The 27,728-nt window shown below is 35.0% G+C and overlaps 5 protein-coding genes across 5 annotated transcripts; 2 read left to right on the top strand and 3 right to left on the bottom strand.

Moving 5' to 3' along the window:
* Positions 1-574: 574 nt before the first annotated feature.
* LOC116144220 (60S ribosomal protein L13a-4-like) lies at positions 575-2,597 on the bottom strand. The gene is made up of 4 exons (XM_031429669.1): positions 2,228-2,597; positions 1,741-1,857; positions 1,540-1,627; positions 575-904 (listed from the first exon to the last, which is right to left on the bottom strand). Exons 1-4 carry the CDS (start codon positions 2,497-2,499, stop codon positions 761-763), a joined length of 621 nt encoding a protein of 206 aa, XP_031285529.1. The 5' UTR covers positions 2,500-2,597; the 3' UTR covers positions 575-760.
* Positions 2,598-4,666: 2,069 nt separating this feature from the next.
* LOC116144222 (cytochrome b5) lies at positions 4,667-7,249 on the top strand. Its single transcript, XM_031429671.1, has 3 exons — positions 4,667-4,903; positions 6,549-6,615; positions 6,726-7,249. Exons 1-3 carry the CDS (start codon positions 4,817-4,819, stop codon positions 6,974-6,976), a joined length of 405 nt encoding a protein of 134 aa, XP_031285531.1. The 5' UTR covers positions 4,667-4,816; the 3' UTR covers positions 6,977-7,249.
* Positions 7,250-11,431: 4,182 nt separating this feature from the next.
* LOC116144275 (BTB/POZ domain-containing protein At5g48800) lies at positions 11,432-14,941 on the bottom strand. Its single transcript, XM_031429745.1, has 4 exons — positions 14,700-14,941; positions 14,096-14,162; positions 12,470-13,642; positions 11,432-12,138 (listed from the first exon to the last, which is right to left on the bottom strand). The coding sequence occupies exons 1-4, from the start codon at positions 14,768-14,770 to the stop codon at positions 11,605-11,607; spliced, it is 1,845 nt and encodes a 614-aa protein (XP_031285605.1). The 5' UTR covers positions 14,771-14,941; the 3' UTR covers positions 11,432-11,604.
* A 2,966-nt stretch (positions 14,942-17,907) lies between these two features.
* LOC116144249 lies at positions 17,908-20,773 on the top strand. Its single transcript, XM_031429707.1, has 5 exons — positions 17,908-18,169; positions 18,317-18,432; positions 19,063-19,160; positions 20,145-20,319; positions 20,492-20,773. Exons 1-4 carry the CDS (start codon positions 17,989-17,991, stop codon positions 20,281-20,283), a joined length of 534 nt encoding a protein of 177 aa, XP_031285567.1. The 5' UTR covers positions 17,908-17,988; the 3' UTR covers positions 20,284-20,319; positions 20,492-20,773.
* A 2,549-nt stretch (positions 20,774-23,322) lies between these two features.
* On the bottom strand, positions 23,323-26,252 carry LOC116144241 (cyclin-dependent kinase inhibitor 3). The gene is made up of 3 exons (XM_031429699.1): positions 25,596-26,252; positions 23,794-23,991; positions 23,323-23,659 (listed from the first exon to the last, which is right to left on the bottom strand). Exons 1-3 carry the CDS (start codon positions 26,069-26,071, stop codon positions 23,590-23,592), a joined length of 744 nt encoding a protein of 247 aa, XP_031285559.1. The 5' UTR covers positions 26,072-26,252; the 3' UTR covers positions 23,323-23,589.
* Between the last annotated feature and the right edge of the window lie 1,476 nt (positions 26,253-27,728).

The following is a 27,728-nucleotide window of genomic DNA, read 5'->3' as shown; positions in this document are numbered from 1 at the left end:
AAATAGGAGAAATTGGCTCAATCAAACCTGGAGAAATGGTGGTTTGATAGACCCGATATCGAGCTCGAGCTCGCGAGCCTTATCGAGCTCAAGCTCGACTCGAACTCGACCGAGCTCGAGTTTGAGTCTCAATTCTGAGGCTCGCCAGGCTCAAGCTCGAGTTCGAGTCTCAATTCTGAGGCTCGCCAAGCTCAAGCTCGAGCTCGAGCACTATTGTAAACGAGCTGAGCTCGATAAGCCAAAAGCTCGACTCTTTTACAGTCCTAGCTCAAATTGGGCATTAGCAGCTGCTTAGACAAACGTTTTAAGGAACTTGGCTTGCACATATTACTCTAAAAAAGAATTGAATTTCCGATATTAAGTTGAAATTAAAGTTATAAATATTGTGTAGTGTGTAGTACTAGCCGCTATAAAGCATTTTTCGGTCTCTGTTTCTAACCACGTTTTAAAGTTAGTATCCAATAAATTGCTCAGGCGCAACTTATATTCTATATAAATGATGCGTGCGGGGCAATCTATCATTCAGCACCCTTAATTCGTTAAACAAAATTCTCATTCAGTTTTTGAAATCTTGTCAACCAAAAATACCAGTATATCTTAAGGTATAACAAAATCATTCTACAACCACAAGCAGGGAAAAAAAAAAAGGTAACTGCTCAAGTTCTATCAAATTCTCAGCTTCAAGGTCTTGAAACATAAAAACTGAAAGCACATTCGAGACAATCCTCAACAAAATTGTATGAAACTAACTACTGACTACTCAGTACTTGACGGAAGCAAGGATGTCTAGTTGGGTGCCAAGCTTCTCATCTGCTACCTTCTCAGCCTTCACCCTAAGTTTGTTCAGCTGCTTCTTCCTCTCATAAACCACCTGAGCCCTTTCTTTTCTCTTCTTCTCCAGCTCCTGTGGTAAGAGAGGGCACATATGAATGAAATTTGCATAAAAATTTTGATCATTAATCATGACATAAGAATCTTCCATAAGTAAATTCGAAAACAACTACTAAAATAAGGTCATCTCCCAACTTTACATCTTTTTTTGCAAATGATGCTCCATCACCAGGATCAACCAGTAAAAATGCAATTGCAAAACCAAGACTACTTACAGATGAATTCTACACTAGCTTGATAGAAACACTAAAAATAACGAAAGACAACAAGAAGCAAAAAATTGCTAGAAAGTACATACAGAGGAAACATGCAATTTGCTTGCTGACCATCAACACATGGTAAACAAAATCTGACATAGCACTGGTAAAAAAACGACCAACTCAAAAAAAACTTCATTTACATATCTGATCAGGTTTGTGGAACCATTCTATAAATAGAAAGAGGTACACTCAAAGTCCTACTTGGATACTTCACTAAGCACATGTATCTGAAATACCCATACAATTCGAGAGAAAGGAAGAGATAATAACACTGCAAACTGCGCTTGACTTCTATGTTAAGTATTTTTATATAAAATGGAAAAAGAAATCACAAATAAACAAGAAGACAGGTTTACACAATAAGAGAAACAAAACAACTAAAACTCACCCTGATGGTGTCATAATAGTTCCATCCAACCTCAGATGATAGGTGACCCAACAAGCAGTACTTGTGACCCTTCTGAAGCCTCAACACCCTATTTTATAATTGGTTCAAAGCCAAACAGTGAAAAACAGTCAATAAATGGAAAAAAATCAATGCGATAAATTTTTCAACAACCCCAATTAAGTGTAGACAATGAAAACTAACTTGAGAGCATCAGGGATAACCATCCTCTTCATCTTGTCATATGGTGGAGGGATTCCTTCATAAGCCTTCAATCGAGCAAGTGCAGCAGCTCCACGCTTGGTCTTATGGGGTATCATTCTGCAACAAAACATTAAAAAACCAATGACAAGAGCGTAAAGAAACCATAGAAGTTAAAAAAATTAAAAAAAAAAAGAGAAAAAAACACTGACTCCTAAAATATTGAACTGAACTTCAGGCCGACTAACTGTAATTAGTTCTACTAAAACAAATTAAACAGCAAATGATACCCACTTGTTACTAGTTTTCTCAACCAAACAGAATAGATTAACTACAATCATTTTGCTAAACAGAGTCAATAAAGCACGAATATCAATTTGTTCAGTTCAGTATAGCTTTCAACTTAGAATCCTATAGAAACCAATAAAACATTTAAACATAAACACATTTCACTTGAAAACAACAAAAAGTGAGAGTATAAAAGACGAACCCACGAACAGTGCGCCACAAGATCTTGGCAGGGGCACGGAAGTGGATGGGACCATGAGATGGCTTAGTGTTCATACGCTTGCGAAGGAATCTCATGTACTTCATCTTCTGACGAACAAGTCCACCTGACAAACATATCTCTTCGCAACGCACCACCACCACTTTTTGTCCGTTCAAGAGTTCCTTCGCTATGATCGACGACAGCCGACCTAGCATGTGGTGCCGAGCATCCACCACCACCCGCTTCGCGCAGATTCCCGATCCTGACACCATTTTTTGCTTTCACTTTCTCTCCCTCTCACTCTACCTCTCTCTCTCTCTCTCTGGCCGAGGAGATTTCCAAGTATATGATTTATATGAGGGAAGAAAGGAGCTAGGGTTTCTAGGGTTATACGCAGCTTCTCTCAACTCACTTCGTGGGCAGGTTCGGGGCAGTATTTTGAGTTAGTTGGCCCAAGACCTAAGCCCACTAAAATCCAAAACAATTGGATCAGTGAAATGGAGGCCCAATAACAATTAAGGATGAAAGTGTCTAAAACAGTTTCAAATAAATAAGTCGAAAACAAATAAATATTCTAAGAATTGAAAGCATATATTATATAGTATTGAGCCACAATAATTCTGATTTGGTATTCTAATTGGTTGAGAATGACATGACACTAACACAATATTCCACCCTAAGTATGTGGCAATGTGGCATAGGTATATATATCTAAAAAATATTATTGTTGAATGTCCAAATTTTTTAAGGTCAACTCAACTACATTTGCATCATCAAAAATTTAAATAAATAAATATTCAACTTAATTATTGCCAAAATGGACTTTTAACTATCTATTCTAATCACTTACCTACCATCCAAGAACTGCATTGTTTGGGCAATGGTGGTTGGTTTGCTATAAATATTTAACACTAGATTCATTATTAGAAGGTGGGTTGCAGATAGACTGAGAAAACTGTTGAGCATTAAATAAAATTATTTAAATATGACAGCAAATTAAATAGTAGTAGGAAGTCAGTAGTAGATTATGTTTTAACCATTAAAAACGGGTATGTTTTATGTGCCTAATTAATTCTTAAAGCATATCCAAACGACTCTTTATGTGACTTAAGAGCATTTTAAATGACTTTTTATATAATCCAAATTTTTTATTATAAAGAGTCTATCTATAAAAATAAGAGTCTAACATACTCTTTATTTTTAAAATATAAATTAGAGAGTGAGTTTGGCTCTCCATATTTAGAGAGTCAAATTTCACTCTCTATCTTAATTTTAATTAATAAATTATAAGTTTTTATGCATTTTATTTATAAATTCTCTCTTCCATTAAGTCTCTTTCTTAAAAATAAAGAGCATCTTCATTAAATTTAAAGAGTCTATTGGATTTGAATAAAAATTGTGTTATTTATATTTAAAAATTAATAAAAATGCTCTTTATTTATATGAAAGATGCTCTTCAAAATAAAGAGCACTATTGAAGATGCTCTAACGCTTTATAAATAAACAGTTTAGAGCATCTCCAAATGACTTTTTATATGACCCAAACTCTTTATTATAAAGAGTTTATCCATAAAAACAAGAGTTCAACATACTCTTTATCTTTAAAATATAAATTAGAGAGTGAGTTTGACTCTCCACATTTAGAGAGTCAAATTCCACTCTCTTAATAAACTACAAGTTCCTATGTATTTTATTTATTAATTCTTTCTCCCATTAAGTTTATTTCTTAAATATAAAGAGCATTTTCATTAAATTTAAAGAGTTTATTGGATTTGAATAAAAATTGTATTCTTTATATTTAAAAATTAATGAAAATGCTCTTTATTTATATGAAAGATGTTCTTCAAAATAAAGAGCACTATTGGAGATGTTTTTATTCATAAAAACAATAGTCCGACTCTTTATATTTAAAATATAAATTAGAGAGTGAGTTTGACTCTCCATATTTAGAGAGTCAAATTTCACTCTCTATCCTAATTTTAATTAATAAATTACAAGTTCTTATGCATTTTATTTATTAATTCTCTCTCTCGTTAAATCTCTTTCTTATAAATAAAAAGTATCTTCATTAAATTTAAAGAGTTTATTGGATTTAAATAAAAATTGTGTTCTTTAATTTTAAAATTAATAAAGATATTTTTTATTTATATGAAAGATGCTTTTTCAAATAAATAGTATAGTTAAAAATGTTTTTAGTGAGTAATAATGGACAGTTTGAATTTGAATTATGGATTTAAGTTGACAAAAAATTTAAAATCAAACAACACGTAATTGGCTGGATTTGATTTGATAACTAACTGTACGTATTTTGAAAAATATAAAACTCTAGGTGACAATTGGGAATTTGAAGAAATAGCAGTGGAAGAAAATAAAAAAGAAATAGAGGTGGTTGACGACAGAGCCAACCCACCACTCACCAACCCCGTTATACCAGTACCGCATCTATATTCACCTTCACCTTCACCCTCACCCTTCACCAAACCCATCCCCTCTCTCCCCTTTTTTATTTGCCAAATCCCGAAACTCCATTCACCAACTTAGCTTCAATTTTAACTCTCTCCTTTTCTTCTTCTTTCTCTCACAAACCAAATGGGTGGAGAGCGAAAGGTATTCACTTTGGCTGAGGTCTCTGAGCACAACTCCCCCAAAGATTGTTGGCTTGTCATTGACGGCAAGGTATATATCCTTCTCATTTTCATCATTATGCGAACTGGAAAGCTTGGTTAATTGAAACCTACATACTCTTGCTGATTGGATCTTGATTGATTCTTATTGTGAACCTTATGCTTCTGTGTGTTTATTTACCATATTGTTCTGATCTCGGATGCTTTTCTTTCTTCCTCGTGATACTGAAATTTTTTGAATCGGTTTGCTTAGATCTCTTACAAAGCTTCACTTTTTGCGCATGTTATATGCATGCATAAGATTGGGACATTCAATTCCTTTCTCATTCATTTCATTATGTTTTTAAAACTGATTGTTGCGTGATATTAAGATTTTTTATTGTAAGGCCGTTAGGGATGGGATCTGTCTATATAGCTATAGAATTTACCAGAGATTTGAACCTATAATTGATTGGTTCAACCTGAATGATCACCGTTATTGGTCAAAGAAATAATTGTTACCACAATCTTTGTGGGGGCAATAATAGGATAAGTCGACATCCATTCTTCGGCCCTAATATCTAGTTTTCGACTTATATAACACAGGAAACACATTAGTTTTGGTAGTAGAGGACAAAATGGGAATCCGAGGTTCAAATGTGTGTGCTTTTGAAATGTTGGCAGTTCGAAACTATATATTGTTAACAGATTGATGAAATATTTGATTGTTATTATGGATCAATGTCATCTATTACATTTTTCCATTGTTATCAGTTTTGGTTGATGCATCTGTTTTTTCACTGTTTGCATACTGCTGTGAGGGATCGGTATATTTTGCAACATTTATCCTCTATTTGTTTTATTTTAGTTAATTGTACATGGAGCTATGGAATTATTTTTTGCCTTTTTGTGAATTTCTTTGGGAGTGCAAGGGAGATTGTGGTCAGATTGTGTTGAGAAGTCTTCATATCTCTGTAGAGTGGTTTTATTTCCTGTGCTCTTTTGGTTACTCTGAATGTATAATGCTTGTGTTCATTCTATGGAGAAGTCAGTGAAAATCACATGATTTTAAAATGTTACTAAAATTATAATTGTAATGGTTAATGAAAATTTGGTGAGAAAGACTGAACATCTTGATTGCAACTATTTTTGGAAATAATCTCGGTGAGTACCGGGACGATGGCTGTTGAATTTTTTGATTGTTGTGGTAGTTGTTTTACTATAATTTCTGATAGTTAATATATGGCAATTCTATGGTATTACTCCTTGGGAAGGCAATCCAAGGGTCACCAATGACTAGCAATTCTTATCTAATCGTGTGGCCTACATATTGGTGAACTTATTGCCTATGAGGAGTGTCTCAATACAGAAGACAGTGAAGAACAAGGATCCCACAGTATGGACTGTAGTCAGAGATTTCACTATGATAATTGTTAATCTTGGGATTTGCTAAATATTGAGGTGACAGCAATCCTGGTGTTATTAATCAAGTTGGCTGGTAGTATGGCTAGGCCCTGTATTCTTAGTGCTGGTTATGAACACAAGTCATGAGGACTTTAAAATCGTTAACCTTAGTAGTTGTGAAAATCCATATTAAGCATATCAACTTACAGTTATTATATATCAATTGAGTGAACTCTAGTATATATTTATCTTGGATCAGATTAAATTGTCATTTGTGCTCTCCTTGAATTGCATTTACTAATGTGTTGGAACAGGTATACGATGTGACAAAATTCTTGGACGACCATCCTGGTGGTGATGAGGTTTTGTTGTCCGCCACAGGTAAGCTAGAAATTACATCATCATTTTTGTCAGTTTTTAATTTTGAACAAATACAGGTGACTTGTCTGCATATACCTGTTGATGCCACAATTTTGATGTATGGTTTGCAGGAAAGGATGCAACTGACGACTTTGAGGATGTTGGTCACAGTAGCAGTGCAAAAGCTATGATGGACGAGTTGTGTGTAGGACACATCGATTCATCAACCATTCCCACCAAGGTGAAGTACACACCTCCCAAGCAGCCTCACTACAACCAAGACAAGACACAGGAGTTTGTTATAAAGCTACTCCAGTTCCTAGTTCCTCTGCTAATATTGGGCTTGGCTTTTGGCATTCGTTTCTATACCAAATCTGCTTAAAATATAAATTGGAAGACCAAATTTGAGAGATCTTTACAATAAGTTTTTATCAGTTACGATTGCACCCCTCATCACTAGTTATTTGAAACCGGTTTCCCCAGGGAATGTGGGATATTTGTCTTGTGAGACTGAGAATATGTGCTTGTTTTTGTCATTCCTTTCCCAGTACTTTTTCCCTGTTAAGTTCTCTGCTTGGCTATTTTTCTCCTTCATTTGCAAATGGAAGATCATTTGACCAATGCGACTTTCTGAATGTAAATGGATCTTGTTTAAGCTTTATACTCGCAAAATATTTATATAAAGAAATGATATCAGTAATTAGAAAAAGGTTTACGGCTTTGAGGAGCTTGATCAATGATGACTTACACAAGACCTTCAAGCAGCCGCAAAGCGAAATGGACCACATTTGAAAGCAAAACCTGAATGAAACCACTCGTTGCACAAAAGGAGATAAATATGCAGACTGTTTAGATCATCTATAAATGATTCTTTATATGACACAAATTCTTTATTATAAAGAGTTTATTCATAAAACAAAAGTTTAACATACTCTTTATCTTTAAAATATAAATTAGAGAGTGAGTTTGGCTCTCCACATTTAGAAAGTCAAATTTCATTCTCTATCCTAATTTTAATTAATAAACTATAAATTCCTATACATTTTATTTATTAGTTCTCTCTCCCATTAAGTCTCTTTCTTAAAAATAAAGAGCATCTTCATTAAATTTAAAGAGTATTGGATTTGAATAAAAATTATGTTCTTTATATTTAAAAATTAATAAAGATGCTCTTTATTTATATAAAAGATGCTTTTCAAAATAAAAAGCACAATTGGAGATAATCTTACGTGAGAATGGTCTTTAAATTTATACTTTTTGTTTTTTAGAGTAAACGACATATTCCCACCTCAGGTTTGATGAAATCCTAAGTTGGTACCCTAGGTTACATTTATTCCAAATTCTCACCCTTAAAGTAACGGAAAAATATTTGATGTAATGATAAAAGGGTAAATTGGTCATTTTACATGGGCGGCGCATGTTAGCAGACCACGTCCTCGACGTTTTTCGCTCTTTTTCCCGCGATTCTTCCACCCAAAATCACCCTTATCACCATCATTTGAACCCCCATCCTCCCCTCTACAAATCCATACCCTTCACAACCCCTAATCTCACTTGCCGATCACTGGCCACGGCAGTCACAATAGGCGATTGGTTTTTGCCGATTTTCGGTCGTTTTGAACGGCAAGAACCCCAACTACCACCACCATTTGACTCCTCGCATCCTCCCCTACAAAACCCCTAACCTTTCCAGCCACGACAGCTCACCATTTGCCGTCCACCACTTCACCAAAAAACGGCCGATGAACACGAACTCTCGGCCGGCAAATGGCGATAAAACGGTTGTTAGGGACATAAGGGTTTTATAGATTTAGAGGCGGTGGTTGTAGTGGTAGTGTCCAATTGGATTTTTGCCGTCGAAATCCGACAAAGAACACTCAAACCCTAAGCCTAACGGTGCCGGCGATTGGAGGGGCCAATGAGTCGAGAACCAGAGGGGTTTTGGACGACGGACTATAGGCAAGGTGATGGAGGTGACCAGAGGGTTCGGCGTCTTAGGAAACAACCTAGATCGGGTTGTTTCTGACGAGGGTGTGTAGTGATCGAGGGTGTTTTTGACAAAATTTGAAAATAAAATGATAAGTTTTATAATTCTAATAATTTAGGGGTTAAAAGACAATTTATTAATTTAGGGTTAAGGGCTTTATGGTAATTGTACCCTCTAAACCCTAAAAATTGATAACACTGTTATTTGAATTTTGAAGGGTGGGAATCTGGAATAAATATATTCTGGGATACTAACTTGAGATTTTGTCAAACCTTGGGTGGGAATATGTGGTTTACTCAAAAATATATTTTTTGTAGCACGGAAACTATCAACCTCGTCCAAAATATTTCGTCTTTGAGGAATGGACGCAGCCTTAAAGGTGGCTCCGTAAACGGCAAATATACAAAGAGCGTTGTAGAGTCTCCAGAAAAGACGAAAACTGCAGAATCTTTTGACCCAAATTGATTACCCGCAAAAAATTAAAAATAAAGATATAATCTTTAATCAAGTACATGAATCACATAGTACTCTAATTCTTGTTAGAGAAGCCATTACAGCTAATTCTTGTCAACATGGTACACCTGGTTCAATTTTTTTATACATCATTTTCAATGTTGTTCTCCTCTTTTTTTGTCCTCAAATGTGTGCTATCCATTCCACTGGAGGCCGGTTTGGCTTAGACCTGTTGAAACCCATTTTATTTTCCTGCTTAAACTCTTCAAAGTGATGTCACTGAGCTTATCAAATCAAATTTCACTTTCTTTACAACTTAAATCAAAGATTATACCCAATTGACAATGCCCCTTGTGGAGGTATTAAGAAACCAAATAAAAAACAATTTCATTCATGAAGAAGCAATATTAAATATGAAATTTCTTCCCTTCTTGTCCAGAATTCTGTGCTTGCATCTTCTAAAGATGCCGGTTGGGAACTCATAAGAGTAATCAAACAAATAAGTTAGATCAAGATAGGTAAACCAACCCACGAAAGGAAAGCATTTGTTGAAAGCATATACTATAATCCCTAAACCCAAGTTTTGTTCTTCAAATTTTGTTGCTAGAAAACACTCTTTTAGGCTTTTTATACCGTCTAACAAAAAGTGTTTACATCCAACAGCATAGTGTAACTTCAGCATTTGCTTCCAGTTTGTTCTCCCTTAACATATTTTTTACTTTTGTCTTTGCAATATAATTCCAAAAAGTTTATCAGAAAAACAGAAACTTTGTGTATAACGAGATGATTCTTAATGGCCTGACGAGAGAATTTGAAAGTCTTCATTCATAACATCACTTGTGGATAACTAAATCTAGGCTACAGCCTACAGACAAACATAAAGAACAATCCAACAACAAAGACTACAGCTAAAGCAGAAGCCAACAACACTTAAGAACAAAAAGGATATTTCCCTGAAGGACTCCACATCTTTCTATTTATCTTAGGAACATTATCTAATGAGAACAACTTCGCATACTTATTTTATTCCTCCAATGATGTTTTTTCGAACTTATCGCCGTTTTTGTCACCGGGTAAAGCAAAGAAACAGTATATGAAGGAGCAAGGTGGTGTCTCATATCTCCTCTTCTTCCTCGCATTTAGTAAATCTAAAGTAATAATGGGAGCCGTATCAAGCGAGAAGGGCGTGCTGAAACTAGTCCATCCAGGTGGGTATGTGGAGATTCTCAGAGAACCGATAACTGCTGCTGAAGTTATAAAGAAGAACCCAAGGCACAGTGTCACTCGGCCGGATGTCTTTCAATATCCATGGATTGTAGTTAGACCTGAGTCCATATTGAATCTGGGAAGAGTGTTTTACGTTGTTCCAAATCTCACAATCTATCACTTGTTAAAAGTTAAAGGGCCACCCAACCAATCTTCACGGCAAAACCAGGCTCCACTCCTTAAAGGAACTTCACTACTCAGGTCTTCTGCAGGAATGACACCTAAACACCAAGAGCACAGCAAATTCATCAAACAACATCCACTAAGAACCATGTCTTTGACTGCGATTAGTCGCCGGGAGAAAAGCTATGATAAGAGAGTCAGAAAACCACCCCAAATTTATTCTTGCTGGCCTGACGTGATTGTCAAGTGCAAAAATACCCACTTAGAATTTGAAGAGAAATACACTAGTGTGACCAGATGGTCCAGATCATTCAATGCTAAAGATAAGTTTTCTACTGACAGTAAAACAAGTGCGAAATTCCGTAGAACAGAAGATGATGAGATAGAGTTTGAAGATAGTAAAGAGGTTACCAGATTGAAGTCTTGTTTAAGGAAAGAGGACAGTGTCCGTAGGTCACGAAATCTTAGAGTCTCTTTTGTCTTGCCAGTGAAAGACGACAAGCTACAGATAACTACGACGGATACTTCATCAGAGTTTCCGGGATTTTTAGTTTGTTGATTCCTATAAACCTAAGGATTTTCCTTTCTTATTCGTTCTTCAGAGGACAAACCTTTTCTCTGAGAATTTCATTCTTCATCAGACCTCAGATGTAACCTGGTTTCACTCCACTGAAGATGCCACTGCTTTTATTTGTTGGGCTTTCCTCATTTTAATCAAACAACACAAGGATTGTAGAAATGAAGAAAATAATTGCTCTGAGATAATTTCGATTTGAGAATATATTAACTAGAATTTAAGATCATTTAGATATTATTTGCAATATTGAAAAAATTAGTAAGATGGTCGAGAAAAATCAGGTTATGCAAGCACCCACATGTAGAGGTTGCGAAAGTTCATGATTTGAACGCTTATGTCAAGTAAAAATATCTATAATGAACATTTTCCACCTGTTTACATCAAATTGCTTTTTAGATATTAAAACTCAGGCAACAACAAATTTGTACTTCCCCAAAAACCATAGTTTGTATTCAAAAAGAGCCCCAGTCTTGCTAACCCAAAGCATCGCAACTCATATACAAGGAGGGCAAACGGAAATTAATGAGAATAACGTGGTCATCAAGAGCATGGCTAGCAGTTACATGACAAATACAGAGAAAAGATTCTAGGTAACCTGAATTGCCTAATCTGTGCTTGCACATGTTCTTTCAATCACCTTAGAATCTGTTCTATAAGAATGCTTTGAGGGAGAACTTGAACCCCTTGAAGAACTATGACCAAAGAAACTCAGCTTACCAATCTTCCTTGAGAAAGAACTCATAAATTTACGAGAATGAGACTTTTCCATATCCCTCTTCATACAAACGTGTTCTTTCTCTAGATCATTTAACCTCATCCGTAAACGAGCTAATTCAAGTTTTAGCTCTCTGTTTTCTCGCCTTAATGATGCATAGTTGTCTCGTGGAGACATTGCTGCACTGAGTGCACCGCTGCTGATCCGCCATGACTGATGCACTGGCTTGTGATCTTCATCAGGATAAGAGCAGCACAAGGAATTGCGGAGCCTTAACTGCTCGAAATAGAGAACTTGAACTATAGACTGGAGTGGGAGGCGTTCATTTTGAGCAGCATGTGCACCAGCTTCTTGTGAGAGCTTTTGAAAATCAATCAGTCTGCAGAGCCTCTTCTTGTCTGAATCTGATGAATTCTGATGAGCCTGGATATGAATGCAAAAAGGAAAAAAAGATAAAGATAAAAGGGAGCACCATATTACCACGAAACCTAGTATGCTTACTTTTAATATTCATTAATTAGTATAAAAATAAGATACTAATGGAGCAGCTAGGAGTTCTTCATTTTTATTTTTCTGGGAAGGATTGGTGAGGCAAGTTGCTCTTGTCAAAAGAATCAACAAGCATCAGATTTGATTCCCTGTCAAGTGGATTCATATTATAACTAATCACACCCACCCCTCCCATATTACTTTGAAGAACATATAAAAACAGCTTTGTCTAAACATCAGAGAGACAAAAAAATCAGTAACATACCTTCAGGTAAATATCAATGGCTCGATACAACCCATCATGGACAGTACGTGCATGTTCTGGTAAAGTCTCTGCAATGACCATGAACTTGGCCAACTTGAGATTTGCATCAGGGGCAATTTCCGCAAGGTAATTGTCCACTAATTTTGAAACTTTAAACAATGCAGTTTGGGATGGTGAATGAGGACTGTCAGACTCAAAAACAGAAGCGTCATCCATATCATCTTCGCTATCGTCTTGTTGTGCAAAATTTACCAATATCCTATGAACCGTATCAACATCAAATAAGGTATCTCCTGCATGCCGCAAGGATGGGATCAAAAGATCATCAAGAGCAGCAATGTCCAACTGGGATGCAATCCTTCTCTCCAGATCGAGCCTACAAGCAACTGCACAATCAAGCATCACTGCACTTCGCAAAAGCCCAAAAAGGAAATTGATGGGAACAGCAAGTTTCTCTACTGGCAAAAGGCTGACAATTGTTTCAACTACATGTCGTTCATGCCCATGTAAGCCTGAAAGCAAATCAACCTTTGTTTGACTTGATGGATTCCATAAGCTGGACTTCTTGGTCAACTCCTTCTGGGCATAGTTCATAAGGGATACACCAATACTCTCAGGACGAACCCCACGACACTTCATGGCTGTCATTACTCTCTGATACAAGTCAATCCGAAGAACGGAAAGATCTTCTATCCACCAGTCTCCCTCACATTTGGCATGCCTGTTCATGTGAAGCCTCCCAGAGCTGCTATACTCCAGGCGTGAGAAGCTTGAAGCAATCTGCTCTGCACAAGCCTTAGAAGCTATTGCATCTATGCATCGGCTAACTACCCTTAACTCATCAGCTAGAGGGAGTAGATTCTCACATTGTTGCAGAACTTCAACACACATTTCCAGGTTCTTGCAAACAATGCTCTCAAGATATTCTTCAGCACGGGAACCAAGATTATCTTTTGAAAAATCTTCAGTCATTTCGAGATAATCAGAAACACAACACAGCTGAGCTACATTTGTTGATGTTATTTCAAAGTTAATACCATAACAGAACTTTGCAGCCAACTCAAATGTTTCAGCGCCTCCTGGTAGATTAAGGAGCTCAATCCTGGAGATATCAGAATCTCTATGTTCTGCAACTAATTTTCGGATTCGCCCACTACGAGAGACAAGAGGGAACTGCATTGAACAATTAAGAGTGTTATGATTTGTCAAAACCCCTTTCACCATAGAAAAATTGCCTCGGTGATAAGATAATAGAAAAGAGGTTCAAATCCAAATAACCTGACTAAAACCTAAATCAGATCTTATTAGTAGGTTAGAATGGTAGTGAATCGAAAAATTCCCAGATGGTCAAAAACATCGTATATCATAACCGAGTCAAATTAACGCAAATTACAATTTTTTGACCTTTTTCAAGAAAAAAAATATTCCTTTTCCACTGACACATCCTCAAACATCTACTATAAAATCATGACATCTATCATCAGGGTAGAAGTCCAGAGACTATTTATATGTAACTATTTTTACTACAACAACCAAGTTAATGACAAGGAAGAAAGAATGAAGTTCCAACCATTACAAGACGCACAGAAACAAATAAATTTAGAATAAATTAACACAAGAGCTTACCTTATGTAATGCAAACGTCCCTCCATTCACTTCTATCGTTATATCACTTGGAACATCTCGAAAAATCCTATAATAAGATAACTGTCTATCAATAACTGCTAAACAGAGTAATACCATCACCAAAGTGAAAATTTGATATCAACTAGAAAAACTTCTTGTTGAATTTGCTTAGAGACATAAAGAACACTCGTCAAAATGTTCTTGTTTTTATCAGGACAACATTTAAGAAAGCCTTTAGATTTATACCAGAAGATAAACATAATCTCAGTGAAGTTAATTCCATTAAATAATAAAAGCTCCTACACAGTTCTTGTAGTAATGAAGTGATCACCCAGCATCAAATTTCAGAAGATCATTGTGAAGCAATCACTAGAACACGATCACATGAAGCAGGACGCTAATTAGTTTTTGAGTCATGCAATTTCATGTATATATTATTTTTCTTATTAAGAAAAATAAAATATACATGAAACTGCTTGACTCAAACAAGAACTAGAGAAACACAAACAACCCTTTAACAGCAATGACAACAAGATCACAAGAACACTATAAGTTCAACTTAATAAATACCACATAGAATTCCATCAAAACAAAAAAAACCAACCATTCACTATAACGTTGGCGCGAAGACTTGGCCAAGGAGAGCTGCTGCGGCTGAGGCTGCTTGTTGTCCATGAAAGGAGAGTGATGAAAGGAAGAGAGAAAAATACTCAAGTGTAAAGAGAGAGAAGAGAAAGAGTGATTAAGTTAGTGAAGAAGAGAGAGAGGGAAAGACCAAGTTGGAGATTTTGGTGTTGATTAACAGCTTCAGATTTCTTTGTCAAACCATAGATTAGAATTGTCCAAAGCAATGGGCCTCTATGGTGGGTCATGCTTTTCAGTTTTTGCTGTAAATTTCAATTGATATTAAACCTGCATCCGCTTAAATCACTCTCTTATATTACACTACAAGTATCAATCAAAATCAATTGAGTATTAAATGTTTAAAAAGCAGGTAAAGAAGGGCAAAAAGAACATGTGTTTGATGTTTGTAACTTTATTTTTTAAAAAATTAAAAAAAAAAAGTCAAGAACTCCTCAAAAAAGCGGGAACAAAAGTAGTTGTTTTTTTGGACATTATTCACACATTTTACTCTTTGTCCCCCCCTTCTCAGTAATAACTTTTTGTTCTGTTCCTTCAACTTCCAATTACAGTTTATTCTGTCAGAGTGTTTATTTAAGTTGATGCATGTCCTATGGGCGCCAAATGTCAACAAATCAAAGATAATTTAACCACCTTGGAGCCGGCTTGGCTAGCACAATAAATCAAATACCTTGTTACGGGGTGATAGTACATACTACATACATTCATCCTTTTACCTTTGAATGATTAATAATAAGCCTAGGTCATTGATGGAAGCTATCCAATTAATGAAGCAATCGGGGTCCCAAGACATGTCCACGAGCAAACATATCCAATTGTTGAATGAAAAAGATATGATGAATCATATGGTTGCTTTTTTTTGTGGTGGAAATAATCAACAATTCTTTATTCTAACTTTGTATATTCATTCATTCATTCATTTGTGAGATACAGAATTGGTGTAGATTTTGACTTCAATTTGCCCACTTAAAGCTGGGAATTTTTGTTTAATTAATGTTAGTGGTTTGGCTGATGTGGCAGTCACTGGAGATACAAGGCAAAACCAGTTTGTATATTCTATACTGATTGGATTTTTCTGGAGCGCGCCTTCCTATATTAACATTTGTTTCCTGGTTTTCTGTATCGTGATCTGATGTCATCCCTCAAACAAATAGTGCTGGTATCAATCACATATATGTTAAATTCAATTTCTATAAAATTGAAGTTAAAGACTCTGTAAATATGTATTGGAGATTTGGAGTGTAACAACAACCCAATTCCGTAATCTTATGTACAGTATGCAAGTGAAAGCAAGAGATTTGGATCCGGTTACAGTAGGAAATCAACCCAAAAGGTAAGAGGCATGGTTTGAAAAGGAGTAAACGGTTTTTTCTCACCTAAATAATGGTTTAATAATATTTTGTTACGTAATAGATTTTTAAAATATTACTTAATTATCCAATTTATATTTTATTTCTGATTTTGACATCATTATAACGTTATATCATCACTATTCTCTTCTTCAATAATCACTTACTAAAATCCCTCAAATCTTACTATTGTCGATCTATCAATTGGTGACAATCGAGCGATTAAGGTTTATATATCCATCCCTTCCAAGTTAAATTCTGATCAATTCTAACCACCAAAATTCAATATTCTATCACTAAAAAACTCATCAGTCTCCCCTCTTCAAAAACCCTAATAGACCGAATTTTTTCTCTATTTGTTGTTGAAATATAAATTTAACTAATAAAGTAATATTTTAAAAATCTATAGATAAAAAAGTATCATTAAACCATTATTTGGATAGGAAAAGGTAATTAACTCTTTGAAAAGCATAAAATGAATAATTAGCTACCAATACCATTAGCTGATAATGAAAAGAAAGCCTAAAATTTAGGTAACAAATCAATACATAATGTTGATCACAATGAGGTAGGATTTTCGAAATCTCCGCCAAAAGATATCTTTGTATCTAATGATTCTGACGGGCCTGCTTGCTCTTCTTTTGACTCATTGTATTCCTCCTCCAAAAGGAATCTCATTGTCACTGATTAGGACGCAAAAATGTCCTCAATTAAATAGCTCCTCTATATAAAATGGATTGGATGGTATGGTAAGTTTTTGCATTATCCTAACAGATATTCTGACCACATTCAAGTATTCACCAAATCCAATAGTTATAAACCCAAGAAGCCTTAAAAAAGGGAAACCAGCAATGAAAAGTGAAGAGGAGGAATAGGATGAAGCTAGTCGAAAGTAAATAGCAAAATGTAATAGGGGTGATTGGGTCTACAAGTTTATGAGAAAAGTAAGAAGCAACAGTCAAATCTTAGAAAGGGATTGGTTGGGGGTGCGGCCACTTTTGATAAATACATAAATAAATATGATTGCCATTACCATTATCTGTAACTTCAAGAGCAAGAATGGGGCATATTGGGTAATTACAGTTGGTCCACCTCCACTCCATATAATTACCAAATATGATATCATTTGCCATGATCATGATAGAACATCCACTATCACCACCACCGTCTCCTTCCCTTTCTCTTTCCTTTAGATGGGGACCAAAAAAAAAAAATTTATTCCAAGTCAAAGTCTTCAATCCATGTCCGGCATGCATGCTCAAATTCAATAGTCAATCCGTTTTTAGTCATAGACAATATCATATCATGAAAGGCAGGACCCCTAAATCTTGGGTTCATCGAACCTTTCTCTGCATATAACTTGACAAATTTTTCTTTACTATGCGGCCATATCCATATCCATATCAGCTATTTCTTGTCAGTATTTGTATTATAAATGCTGAAGAAGTGGTGGTGTAGATCCTGATAGATATCCATCCAACACAAGGCTATTGTTGAAATAATAATTTAGGCAGGTTGGAGGATACGAAAACAATGAGAAGTTTGTCACGCGGTGAATTAATGATCATCTGTTCATTGCACGCGATAAGACATGAATATGATTGATCTAAAGCATCCTATGTCCACTCTATTTCTCCGCCGACAACCTTTGATTGTTTTGTGTAATCCCGTAATCTCTATCTACAGACTACAATTCAATTTGATTTCAAAGATTTCATAAACCAACTGGACTTTGGCCCATTTAATTAGGGCCCAATATGTCCTAATCCATTGCTAATTATAATTACAAGATTTTATGAAATTATAACAAAGCACAAAGGGGAAGAAGCGAATTTAATTAAATAAAAAAAATAATTTCGGGCGAGGAGCGACTGCGACTGGCCCCCAGGTCCAGGAACAACCATGGACTTGTCTTCATGGTTTCGACGCAGCCTTTCAAAGAGTAGTAAAACGTCCAAAACCCCAGAATCAAATCAACAAAAACAGGACCAAGAAGAGCTTCTTCTTCTTGGAGTCACCGACCAATTAATCGATCATGTCAAGTCCTTCACTTTAGACACCTTCAAGAATTTCCCTCTCCAAGGTATACCTTTTTAGCAATTTTATTCATCCTTTCTAAACAATCTCATTCAAGTTGGATTTTTTCTTTTTTAAGTTTTACTCTTATTATATGTTTAAAAATTCATACAAAACTTTGCCTCTTTTTTTTTTTAACTGCCTTTTGATGCAGATGACCAGGAACCTACCTATGATGTGGAAGCTGCTACAAATTCTTCTGGCAATGTACGGCAGGATCTCTCAGATTGGCAGGAGCGACATGCTTTCTTGGTTCTTTCAAAAGTCAAGGTTCGGTCTACTTCTTCATATTTGCTACCTTGTAATCAATAAATTTACTTATTTATTAGTGTGCCCATGATTTATAATTTGTTATAAGCCCACTTTATAGAAAGTTCTGATGTTTAGTGGATAATTTTAGAGACTTTTATTAAGCTTTCTGCAAGATTAGAAATAATTTTGCCTCTTGATTGTGAAATTAGTGGCTGGACTACAAATGCTTGTTGGCATACTGATGTAACTTAATGGAGAAGGTAAGAAGTTTAGTTTTACTTCGGGTAGAGCAGAGCTAGCAGTAATGTCTCTGTTTTGAAGTTTTGGATAAATATATACTGAAGGATCCCATAAGGACATTGGTGTAGTAATTGACAAGTTGGATCTCGGCACACTCTCATTGTTCCTTTGATAAGTATAATGTTTGCACTTCACACTTGTATTTTATGATGTTCTCCTGGTGGCTTTCTGTTTGATTTTTCCCATCTATATTTTGGTGCGATGTTTAGTGCTTGCTGAATATTTTCTCTAACTTAATGCTATTATGTGCATAAGTGATTTTAATTTTTGTTGCTTCAGCAATTGCTTTGCCTACCCAGTAATTCTGACATGATTATATTACTCAACTCTATCATTTTCTATTTTTAGGAACTCGCAACACTTAGATTTAAGCTATGTCCACGCCACTTGAAGGAACAACAATTTTGGAGGATATACTTCATGCTTGTCAAAAGCCATGTAGCTGAGTAAGTTTTATTAGTTTCCAGTTATTTGTCATGATAATTAGAATTATTTATACCAGACTGTACACATTTCGTGTTGTTTATGTGCTTGTTTTGATGATGGTAATTGATGCCTTAATATAATTTTGCAAATGCTGCAAAGGATATATTTAATCATTATTGAAGTTTGCATACAGTAAGTGGTTAAGAGATGGCATTACACTTAAGGGTTTTAGAGCATAGAAAAGTAGATGTGTGTGAGTACAGGACAAGTGAAATGGAAAAACATAAAGAAAATGTTACATGAAAGTCTCATGATCCTAAAGTAATCCCATTAAGGCTTACAAATGTAATACTTGATGACAATGTAACCTGGTAGTTAGTTTTTAGAGAAAATTATGGATTTGCAGGATTTGCGGAAAGAAAACTTATACTAATTTGAGGGCCAAAGTGCTGGGTTGTGAAAGTATTGATTCTACTACGGAATAAAGTTATTGAATTTTATCTGGCTTTCTGCTAAAGAGCATTTTTTTAAAGGAATGGCTGGGTGCAAATATGAGTGTGTATATCCTCTAGAAGGCAATTGATGTAAAGTTTTGTGCAATGATCTTAATTTCTGTTATGGACTTTGGAAAAGCATACTATGAGGTCGTAGATAGATCATATTGTGAGCCTAGAGAAGTATTTGCCTCTGAGTGGACAATGTTCCTAAATACTCTGCAAGATCTTTGGTCCCTATGTCAAATTTTTTTTATGATCTACTTGTAGTAAAGATTGGCAGAAATATTATAAATTACGTACTTTGGATTGTAATATAGCAGTTCAAATCATAAGGTTATTATATTCATACACTAAGCAAGTCCGTATGTACTTCAAAAAAATTCTGAACTGATGGAAGAACTTGCAACTCAAAACTGAAATTGCCCTTGATGTCCCTCTCTCTACACACAGAGTCACATAAACTGACACATCTATAACACTCAAGATGTGACTTGTGTTAATTTCCAGGTACGAGCTCCAGGCAGTACGGGTAGCTAAACTCAAAAGCATGGCTGTGGAAAATGAAAAAACATCAGATAGCAGTGCATATGAAGTTGAAATGGCAGAAACAAAGCAAGCAGCAAACTTATCTCCCCCCACTCCATGAAATCATAATTTGCATCATAGAAATTGAGATGAACTGGTATTTTCTTCTATTACTTGGAAAACATGGCTTCATAAACATATCCATGTATTTCTTGTGTTTAAATAACATGCAAAGTTCATTGTTTTTACTTTTCATAACGATGTATCAAGTCAGTGTCTTTTGACATTGGATGTGAACTCACGCGGCTTTATTTTGGTTTTCCAAACAGATCATTTTATAGTTACTGGAGGGGATTTGACAGTTAGAAATACAGAACTTCGATTTGGATCTTGAAGGAATCTCAACATGGCCTTTCTAAAGACAATCTTGCTAGACTGGATACTTAAATGTCAAAAATTTCTCAGAAGTTAATCTTCAAGACACTATCAAAAGCATTCTGGCAGGTGGTTATGCTGGTCATGTCTCTTTTTATTATCGATTCTTTTCATTTGTAAAATAATAGTTACAGCATACAGTTGCAATTTAATTAATGGCTCTAATTTAACCTCCATTGTATTGTACCATGATAACTTTAAGCTGCTTATTTATTGCACCATGAAACTATTTTTCTTTTTAAAAAAACATGTCTTGCTTAATAACTAATTCTTGCTTTGCTATAGAGTTATTTCATTTTGAAAATGGAAGCAGTCTTCTCTATGTATATTTTTCAAGATGAGAAATAAACAAAGATAACAAAAATTAAGTTATGAATTTCAAATGCCCTCTGGAACTGGGTTGATTATTTGATTGTATTGGCTGGCCCTAGAATTCTATTCCCATTGTTTTGTTTGTACATTTGGGGTTGATACATATTACATACTGTGTTACTCTATTATACCTACTACAGGAATGCTTGTCCTTTTCAGTTTAAAAACCAAATAAACACACATATAATATTTTGGTTTTTGGGCCCAGGCCTAACTTAGGATCATTGAAGGTGTGATCTGGTAAGAATTTATTCTGTTCTTACCGGGCTTAACCTACGATTGTTTGTCAATCAGTAATCCTGGGATTTGTTATTATAACCTTGCGTTTCGCTTACTGAAATGTAAAAAGACTTTGAAGTCTTTCCAAGGGGTATAGAAAACATGTTTTATATTTTATTATTTTGTTTATGTACTACTTAACCTTGCGGGCAATCACTCTTAATGTTGCATAGAAAAGAAGACAGAACCAGATGCTTTCTAATTCCCCAGCTGCTTAAATTACCAGCAATTTTCTAAAACTAAGTTATCAAAGTATCAGCAATTCATTACTTGGATTGGAATACATACAAATTTGACCAGACTTTTAGACTAATATGGATTTAGAGCTGTCATCTATAACCACACCAGTTAATTACAACTGGTTCGCATTCAAACCACAAGTAGTTTCTCGAATTCCCTTTGTAAATTGCTGAAATAGTTTTTTAAGATGGTTGAAATCCTTTGCATTTTGTTCAAATCCACAAAACACTCCAATATTTTCAGATGAACTGTCCATGGCAAATACTTCAACTCAAGAATATCATTCTCGAGTTCACCCCTGAGCCAAGCATGACATAAGCTGCAAAAATGAAACTGCAATGTTGCAAAAGATTAGAAGATGAAATTTAAAAGAGGCAAAAGTTACGCATGTGTTGAGATTCAACTTTCAAATGAAATGTTTGTACTAAAAGAAAAAAGGGGAATGTGTGAGAGAAAAGATTGGAAGTGTCATGTAAGCATAGAGTCATAGTGACATGTGCTATTTGGGGTAATCAATACCAAACCTTACAATAACAGAGAGGTGCAGAAGTGTGCAGTTGGGTCCCTTCCACTCTTCAACAAGGTAAGAGTACAAAGGATAAAACAAAGTATAGAGTATAAAATAGAAGAGAGGACATCATCAAAATCTATGTTGAAGCTTGTAGCAACAAGCAACCTGTGATACAATTTCTGCACAACCGTACAAGGCCCCATGTGAGTCTTGAGTACCTAAATTGATTCACACAATGACATAAGGTTCTCTGCGGTCACGCCCACTTGCAAGTTTGTAAAGGCTTTACCACCATAAGTTTTTTAAGAGTAAAATAAACCAAATTTCATTAAAATCTATTGTCAGGAAGAACCTGAAGTAAGATAATACTGCACAACAATTTAGGACTGCTACAATAACCCCACCAACATCATTATCTTTGATACCCAAATGACCAAACAAGCTCAAGGGACCAGTAACTCATTCAAATTACAGACCGTATTACAATTATAAAACAAAGTGATTTACTACTGTAAATACGAAAATGGGGGAAAAGAATTAACATGAAGCTTACAGAAACCACCTGACTATGATATGAGTATGAAAAGACTTAAATTAATCAGAGGTCTTTTGTTCAGGTCTCAAATAATCAGCTGTCTCAAAACCTGACTCAAGACTTACTTGACTCATTAAACTTGTAGCAGCTATCATATTTAAGACTTACTGACTCAAGACTTAAGTTGACTTATTAAACTTGGAGAACACTCACTAGATCTAGAAGATTAGTATGTGTCCAAACCAGCTCAAACACTTCCATCACCCAAAAAAGAAAATTAAAGATTTTTTACCAAAATATCATTGGTGGAAAATGTTGAAGAGTAGGGTTAAAGTAAATCAAGGGAAAAACCAGTAATTCAAGCTGGTTAAACCAACCAACCAATCCACTGTCCTTAATGGCATTGACCACACCAACACATCAACTTCTATATCAACTTCTATTCCAACAACAGGTCAAAGCAACTAAGACAAAAACAATCTAACTTTAAATTTACATATAGGGAAACATCAGCATCAAAACTACATTAAAAGTGCCTGTGGTGTTTTTATGTCATAAACATCAGAGGCATTATGAAAAATGCAGGGAATAAAAACGAAAGTAAAGACAAAAACATTAAAATGACGACTGAGTTACATTTATTTCCAGTGCATCCATGGTGCAATCCTACCTAAGTATAGACAAAAGTGAAGCTTTCAAGGGGAGAAGACAGGAAAGAAAATCTAGAAATTAGATATAACCCTACGAAATTACAGTGATGAGACCATAAAACCCTAAACTACACATCCTGAAATTACAGTGATGAGACCATAAAACCCTAAACTACACATCCTGACATTATTTCTTTCCCTTGAATTTTTGGTTAGTGTGTAATTCATAAGTTCTGTTAGTTTCAGATCCTTAAATTACACATCTTAGTTCAATCACTCTTTACATGAACATAGAAGATAGGATTATAAGTCACTGGCTCATCCCAGCCACTTCCTTCAAAGCCCTGTGAGAGTTACTAATTAAGAAGTCGCTGGGACAAGAACTACAAATTTAACGAGTTTTTCTCATGGAAACACTTGCACCCATTCGTAACGTCCCGGGAGCGGCAAATCATTCACAATGTCAAAGTTGTACCTGCAAAAACAATAAAAAAAATGTTCACTCAGCAAATGAACCATCATCACTAATGCAGCTGAAATAACCTCATTGATGGATATATAAAGTACCAAACACTATTATGCACATATATTATAATAACAATAGCATACTTCTCCATAAAAAATCTCTGTTGTTGTTGCTCAGCATAGGCAAAAAATTCCTCCAGTTCGCGTGGTGTCGGTATAATTCTCTGCATGTCATTCTGGCCTCCACGGTAAGTTGATCTAATTTGTCTAGTGGTGGAAATGGGAGTTCTGATGGCATCTGAGCCCCTAATCAAGCTACATGGCGTGCTTTCTCTAGAGCTCCTGCATAGCAACCCACAATTAAAAAATAATTATCTATAAAGGAACATAAACTCAACTTAGCTCATTCACTTAACAAATCTACAAAATTTCAATTAAAAATACTAATATTCACTCAGTGCTGATTGAAAAAACAGCAAGCAAGATCAATATCCCTAATAGAGTTGAACGAAACTAAAAATTGACAAGCATTAAGAGTAGCTTCAATTTGGCACAGTAAAAATACAATAAAAAGGAAGAATTCTGCAATCCTTTGTCACAAAATGTTAGCCACAGAACAGAGTATCCCACATACATGTTTCAGTCTGTAACTAGGCCCCAGGAGTCCCATATGTCAATGGTAGCAATAATAAGGCAGAAAAGTAATGGCTACCACTGCTGCAATAAATGGTCAATTATCTTTCTTACTTTACCATAATATATATAAAAGTTGCGAAGTTTCAGCTAAATAATTTGGCAAATAAAAGGAAGCAAGGACAAGCAAACCTAAGAATACAATGAATCCATACCCAGTAATCAAATTATTTTTTTCCTATTTTCGTACCATGTACAACCCAGATATAAATTAACTTTTCTATTTATCACTAATTCTTTCATCCGAAATTATGAAACGGTTTAAAAGATAAAAAAACAAATTAATAAAGGTCTCAGAACTACTATCGCCGACATTATGAAACCTGATACAGAGGTCATGAAAAGCCCTAATATACAAAGGACAACTCAATCAGTTTTCACACCATGTAAACATAAGCTGAGAGGTACCAGTCAGAAACAAAGACTAAATATAATGCATTAAATTGATCTCTCACATGTAAAAAGTGACTAACTTTGATGCTAGACATTTGACAAAGCAAACATGCAACAGAAAAGAAAAATATCAATACATCACAATAATAACGAAAACACAGAAACAGATCATAACACAAACCCCTCAAATAAAGTGAGATTATTTTTCTTTAAAATAGGGGAAAAAAATGACCAGGAAACACATTTGTATTAACTCATTGTAACTTGAACTTCACATCCCAAATCCACAAGAAACTGAGTTCCAAACCCGAAGGGAACTAATATCAGTAAACATAAACAGAACATAACAACGAGATGACTAAAAACCCAAAAATAAAAACATAACAAATGAATGAAGCCACCTTCAGAAATTATAAAAGGAACATACCACTCTTATATTCCAGCTAAAGATTTGAAGTACCAAAAAGGATAACAGAAGAGGGGCGAAAAATATTTTGCAACATTTTTGACAAAAAAAATAATTATATTTTCAAATTTTCATACATAAAAATAGTATATTTTTTTCTGCTTCTGAGTAGAGAAATCTAAAACGGCTAGTACAAGATGAAAGTGAGGGGGTAAATCCTTTTTAAATGAAAACTCTCAAGCGAAAGTTTTACTCTTTTAGCCACCCAACAAGTCAAATGAAATACCAAAGAACTAAAAATTTCAAGCCCCCGAAAATCCATGAAAAAGCATAAACAAAAGCAACGAATATGGAACAGTACCAGAAAGTTCATACCCAGCAATTGAAAGCTAATTTTTTTTTTTTTTTAAAAAAAAAATAAGGGAGAGAGGGAGAGCGGGAGAGGCGTTTATACCTGTCTCTGGGTTCATGCTCCAAATTATTTTCTCCAAAAGAGGCCTCCTCAGCGGCGACTTCATTAACATCATTCTCCATCAATTCATTATTACCAAAAGGCCCCTGCACATCCCTGTCATCACAACCGAGTGGAACCGACCCAACGCCAACTGAGCCAGAGCGAAGGGAGTTCAACCTTAGGCTAGAATTTGGTATTGAGTTAGAGGTAGAGTCAGTGTCAGAGTTTTGTGGTTTGCAAGTTTTGTCTTTGGGTTGCAGTTGTTTGCAAGGTGGTGGGGGTTTCTCGAGGCGTCGGTTTCTGAGCTGGAGATAGCAGAAAGAAGAAGAAAAAGAAGTGTCATGTGGATTAGGTAGAGGAGAGGGTTTAAGGAGACGTTTCAAGGCAAGGGTTTTAGCTCTTGTAAGGACACCGGTTGAGAGTTCCATCACAGCAACGTCTCCAGTGATCTTTGATTTCTTCATGTACTTACCCATACTGTTATCTCTCACTGATTTTTGAGTCTTAGGTTTTGATTTTGTTCACAGAGAGATTGACAGAGACAGAGACCATAAGTGAGTAAGCAAGCAGACCAAGTGTGTTTTTGTGAGTGTGTTTATGTAAGAAAGAGAGAAATGAGTGAGAGGAGGGAAAGAGGAAGGGTGAAAGAGAGAGATGAGAAAGTAAAGTTAGGGTTGGGGTTGGGGTTGGGGTTAAGAGAATTAGAGAAGAGTTATCTTATCACGATATTTTCATTTTCTCAATTCTCCCGNAGGTTTTGATTTTGTTCACAGAGAGATTGACAGAGACAGAGACCATAAGTGAGTAAGCAAGCAGACCAAGTGTGTTTTAGTGAGTGTGTTTATGTAAGAAAGAGAGAAATGAGTGGGAGGAGGGAAAGAGGAAGGGTGAAAGAGAGAGATGAGAAAGTAAAGTTAGGGTTGGGGTTGGGGTTGGGGTTAAGAGAATTAGAGAAGAGTTATCTTATCACGATATTTTCATTTTCTCAATTCTCCAATATCTCAATATTTTGAACATTTAATAAGCATGGCTCAAATAAGAGTTACCCGCTGTTTTTTCACATAAATAATCGTTTGGCCGAACCTTTTTCATCCGAAAATACTATTTTATTATCTAAGTTTATAATCCTTTTCTGATTTGAATATTGTTAAGTTCTCTTATCACTATTATTCTTTTCTTCAATTATCATTCATCAAAATTCTTTAAACCAGGACAGATTCAATCCCTTTGAGGAAATGCCCAAGCCTACACTCAAGTTTTAAAAAAAAATTATTAATATATAGTCCCACAAAATTGTTATTAATATATGTACGTAGGTCCACCTTTGAATTTTAAAAAAATAAGAATTATTACACATATATCTAGGCCTACAAAAAACTTGTTATTAATATATATATTCCAAACCCACATCATATTAAAAGTTTAAAATTATCTCCACTCTTCTTTCGGCTCCACATATTTTTTATGATTTAATCCCAAAAATTGTTTACTCTCTCATTCTCTATTTCTCCTCCTCATGTAATTCGATCTTAAAACTTTTGAAAACCAAAATTGTTGAAGCTTTCACTACTCAAGGTGTCACAATTAGCTTTGTTTTTGGTTTTATCAGTTTTAGGTATATGTATTACTCATTTCAATTTAGTTTATTTTAGGGTTGAATCAAATTTTTTTTTTTTTTTGAGGTTTTTAATTATAATTTGAGGGGAAAAGACATGGATCATGTGAGTTTATTTGTGTTTTGTGTCTGAGAATGAACTTGCTTTCCCAAATTAAAACTTTAACTATATTTTAAAAGACGTTATTCTTTACCCTTCACCCACCATTTTCCTACATTTCAAATGTCACCGTTCTGCTAATCAAAATAAATAAAGAAATTTGAGCTACTATCTATGTATATATCAAGAATTTTTTTTTTTTATTAATTCATATTAAAAGTCAATGCAATTTTGATTTGATTTAAGTTTTGGTTGACTTTAGCTTATGTTAAGTCTGGTCAAAGTCATGAAATTTATATTATAATCTTTGAAAACAAAAAAAAAAAAAAAAAAATTAAAATTAAAATAAGGTTTTGCTTAAGGTTTACTTAACACATTTACTCAAAATTTTGCTTCTCATAAATTTATTCAAGTAGAA

This window comes from Pistacia vera, unplaced genomic scaffold (assembly GCF_008641045.1).
Source record: "Pistacia vera cultivar Batoury unplaced genomic scaffold, PisVer_v2 Contig44, whole genome shotgun sequence".
Classification (NCBI taxonomy): Eukaryota; Viridiplantae; Streptophyta; class Magnoliopsida; order Sapindales; family Anacardiaceae; genus Pistacia; species Pistacia vera.
This window is presented reverse-complemented; position numbering and strand designations above follow the sequence as displayed.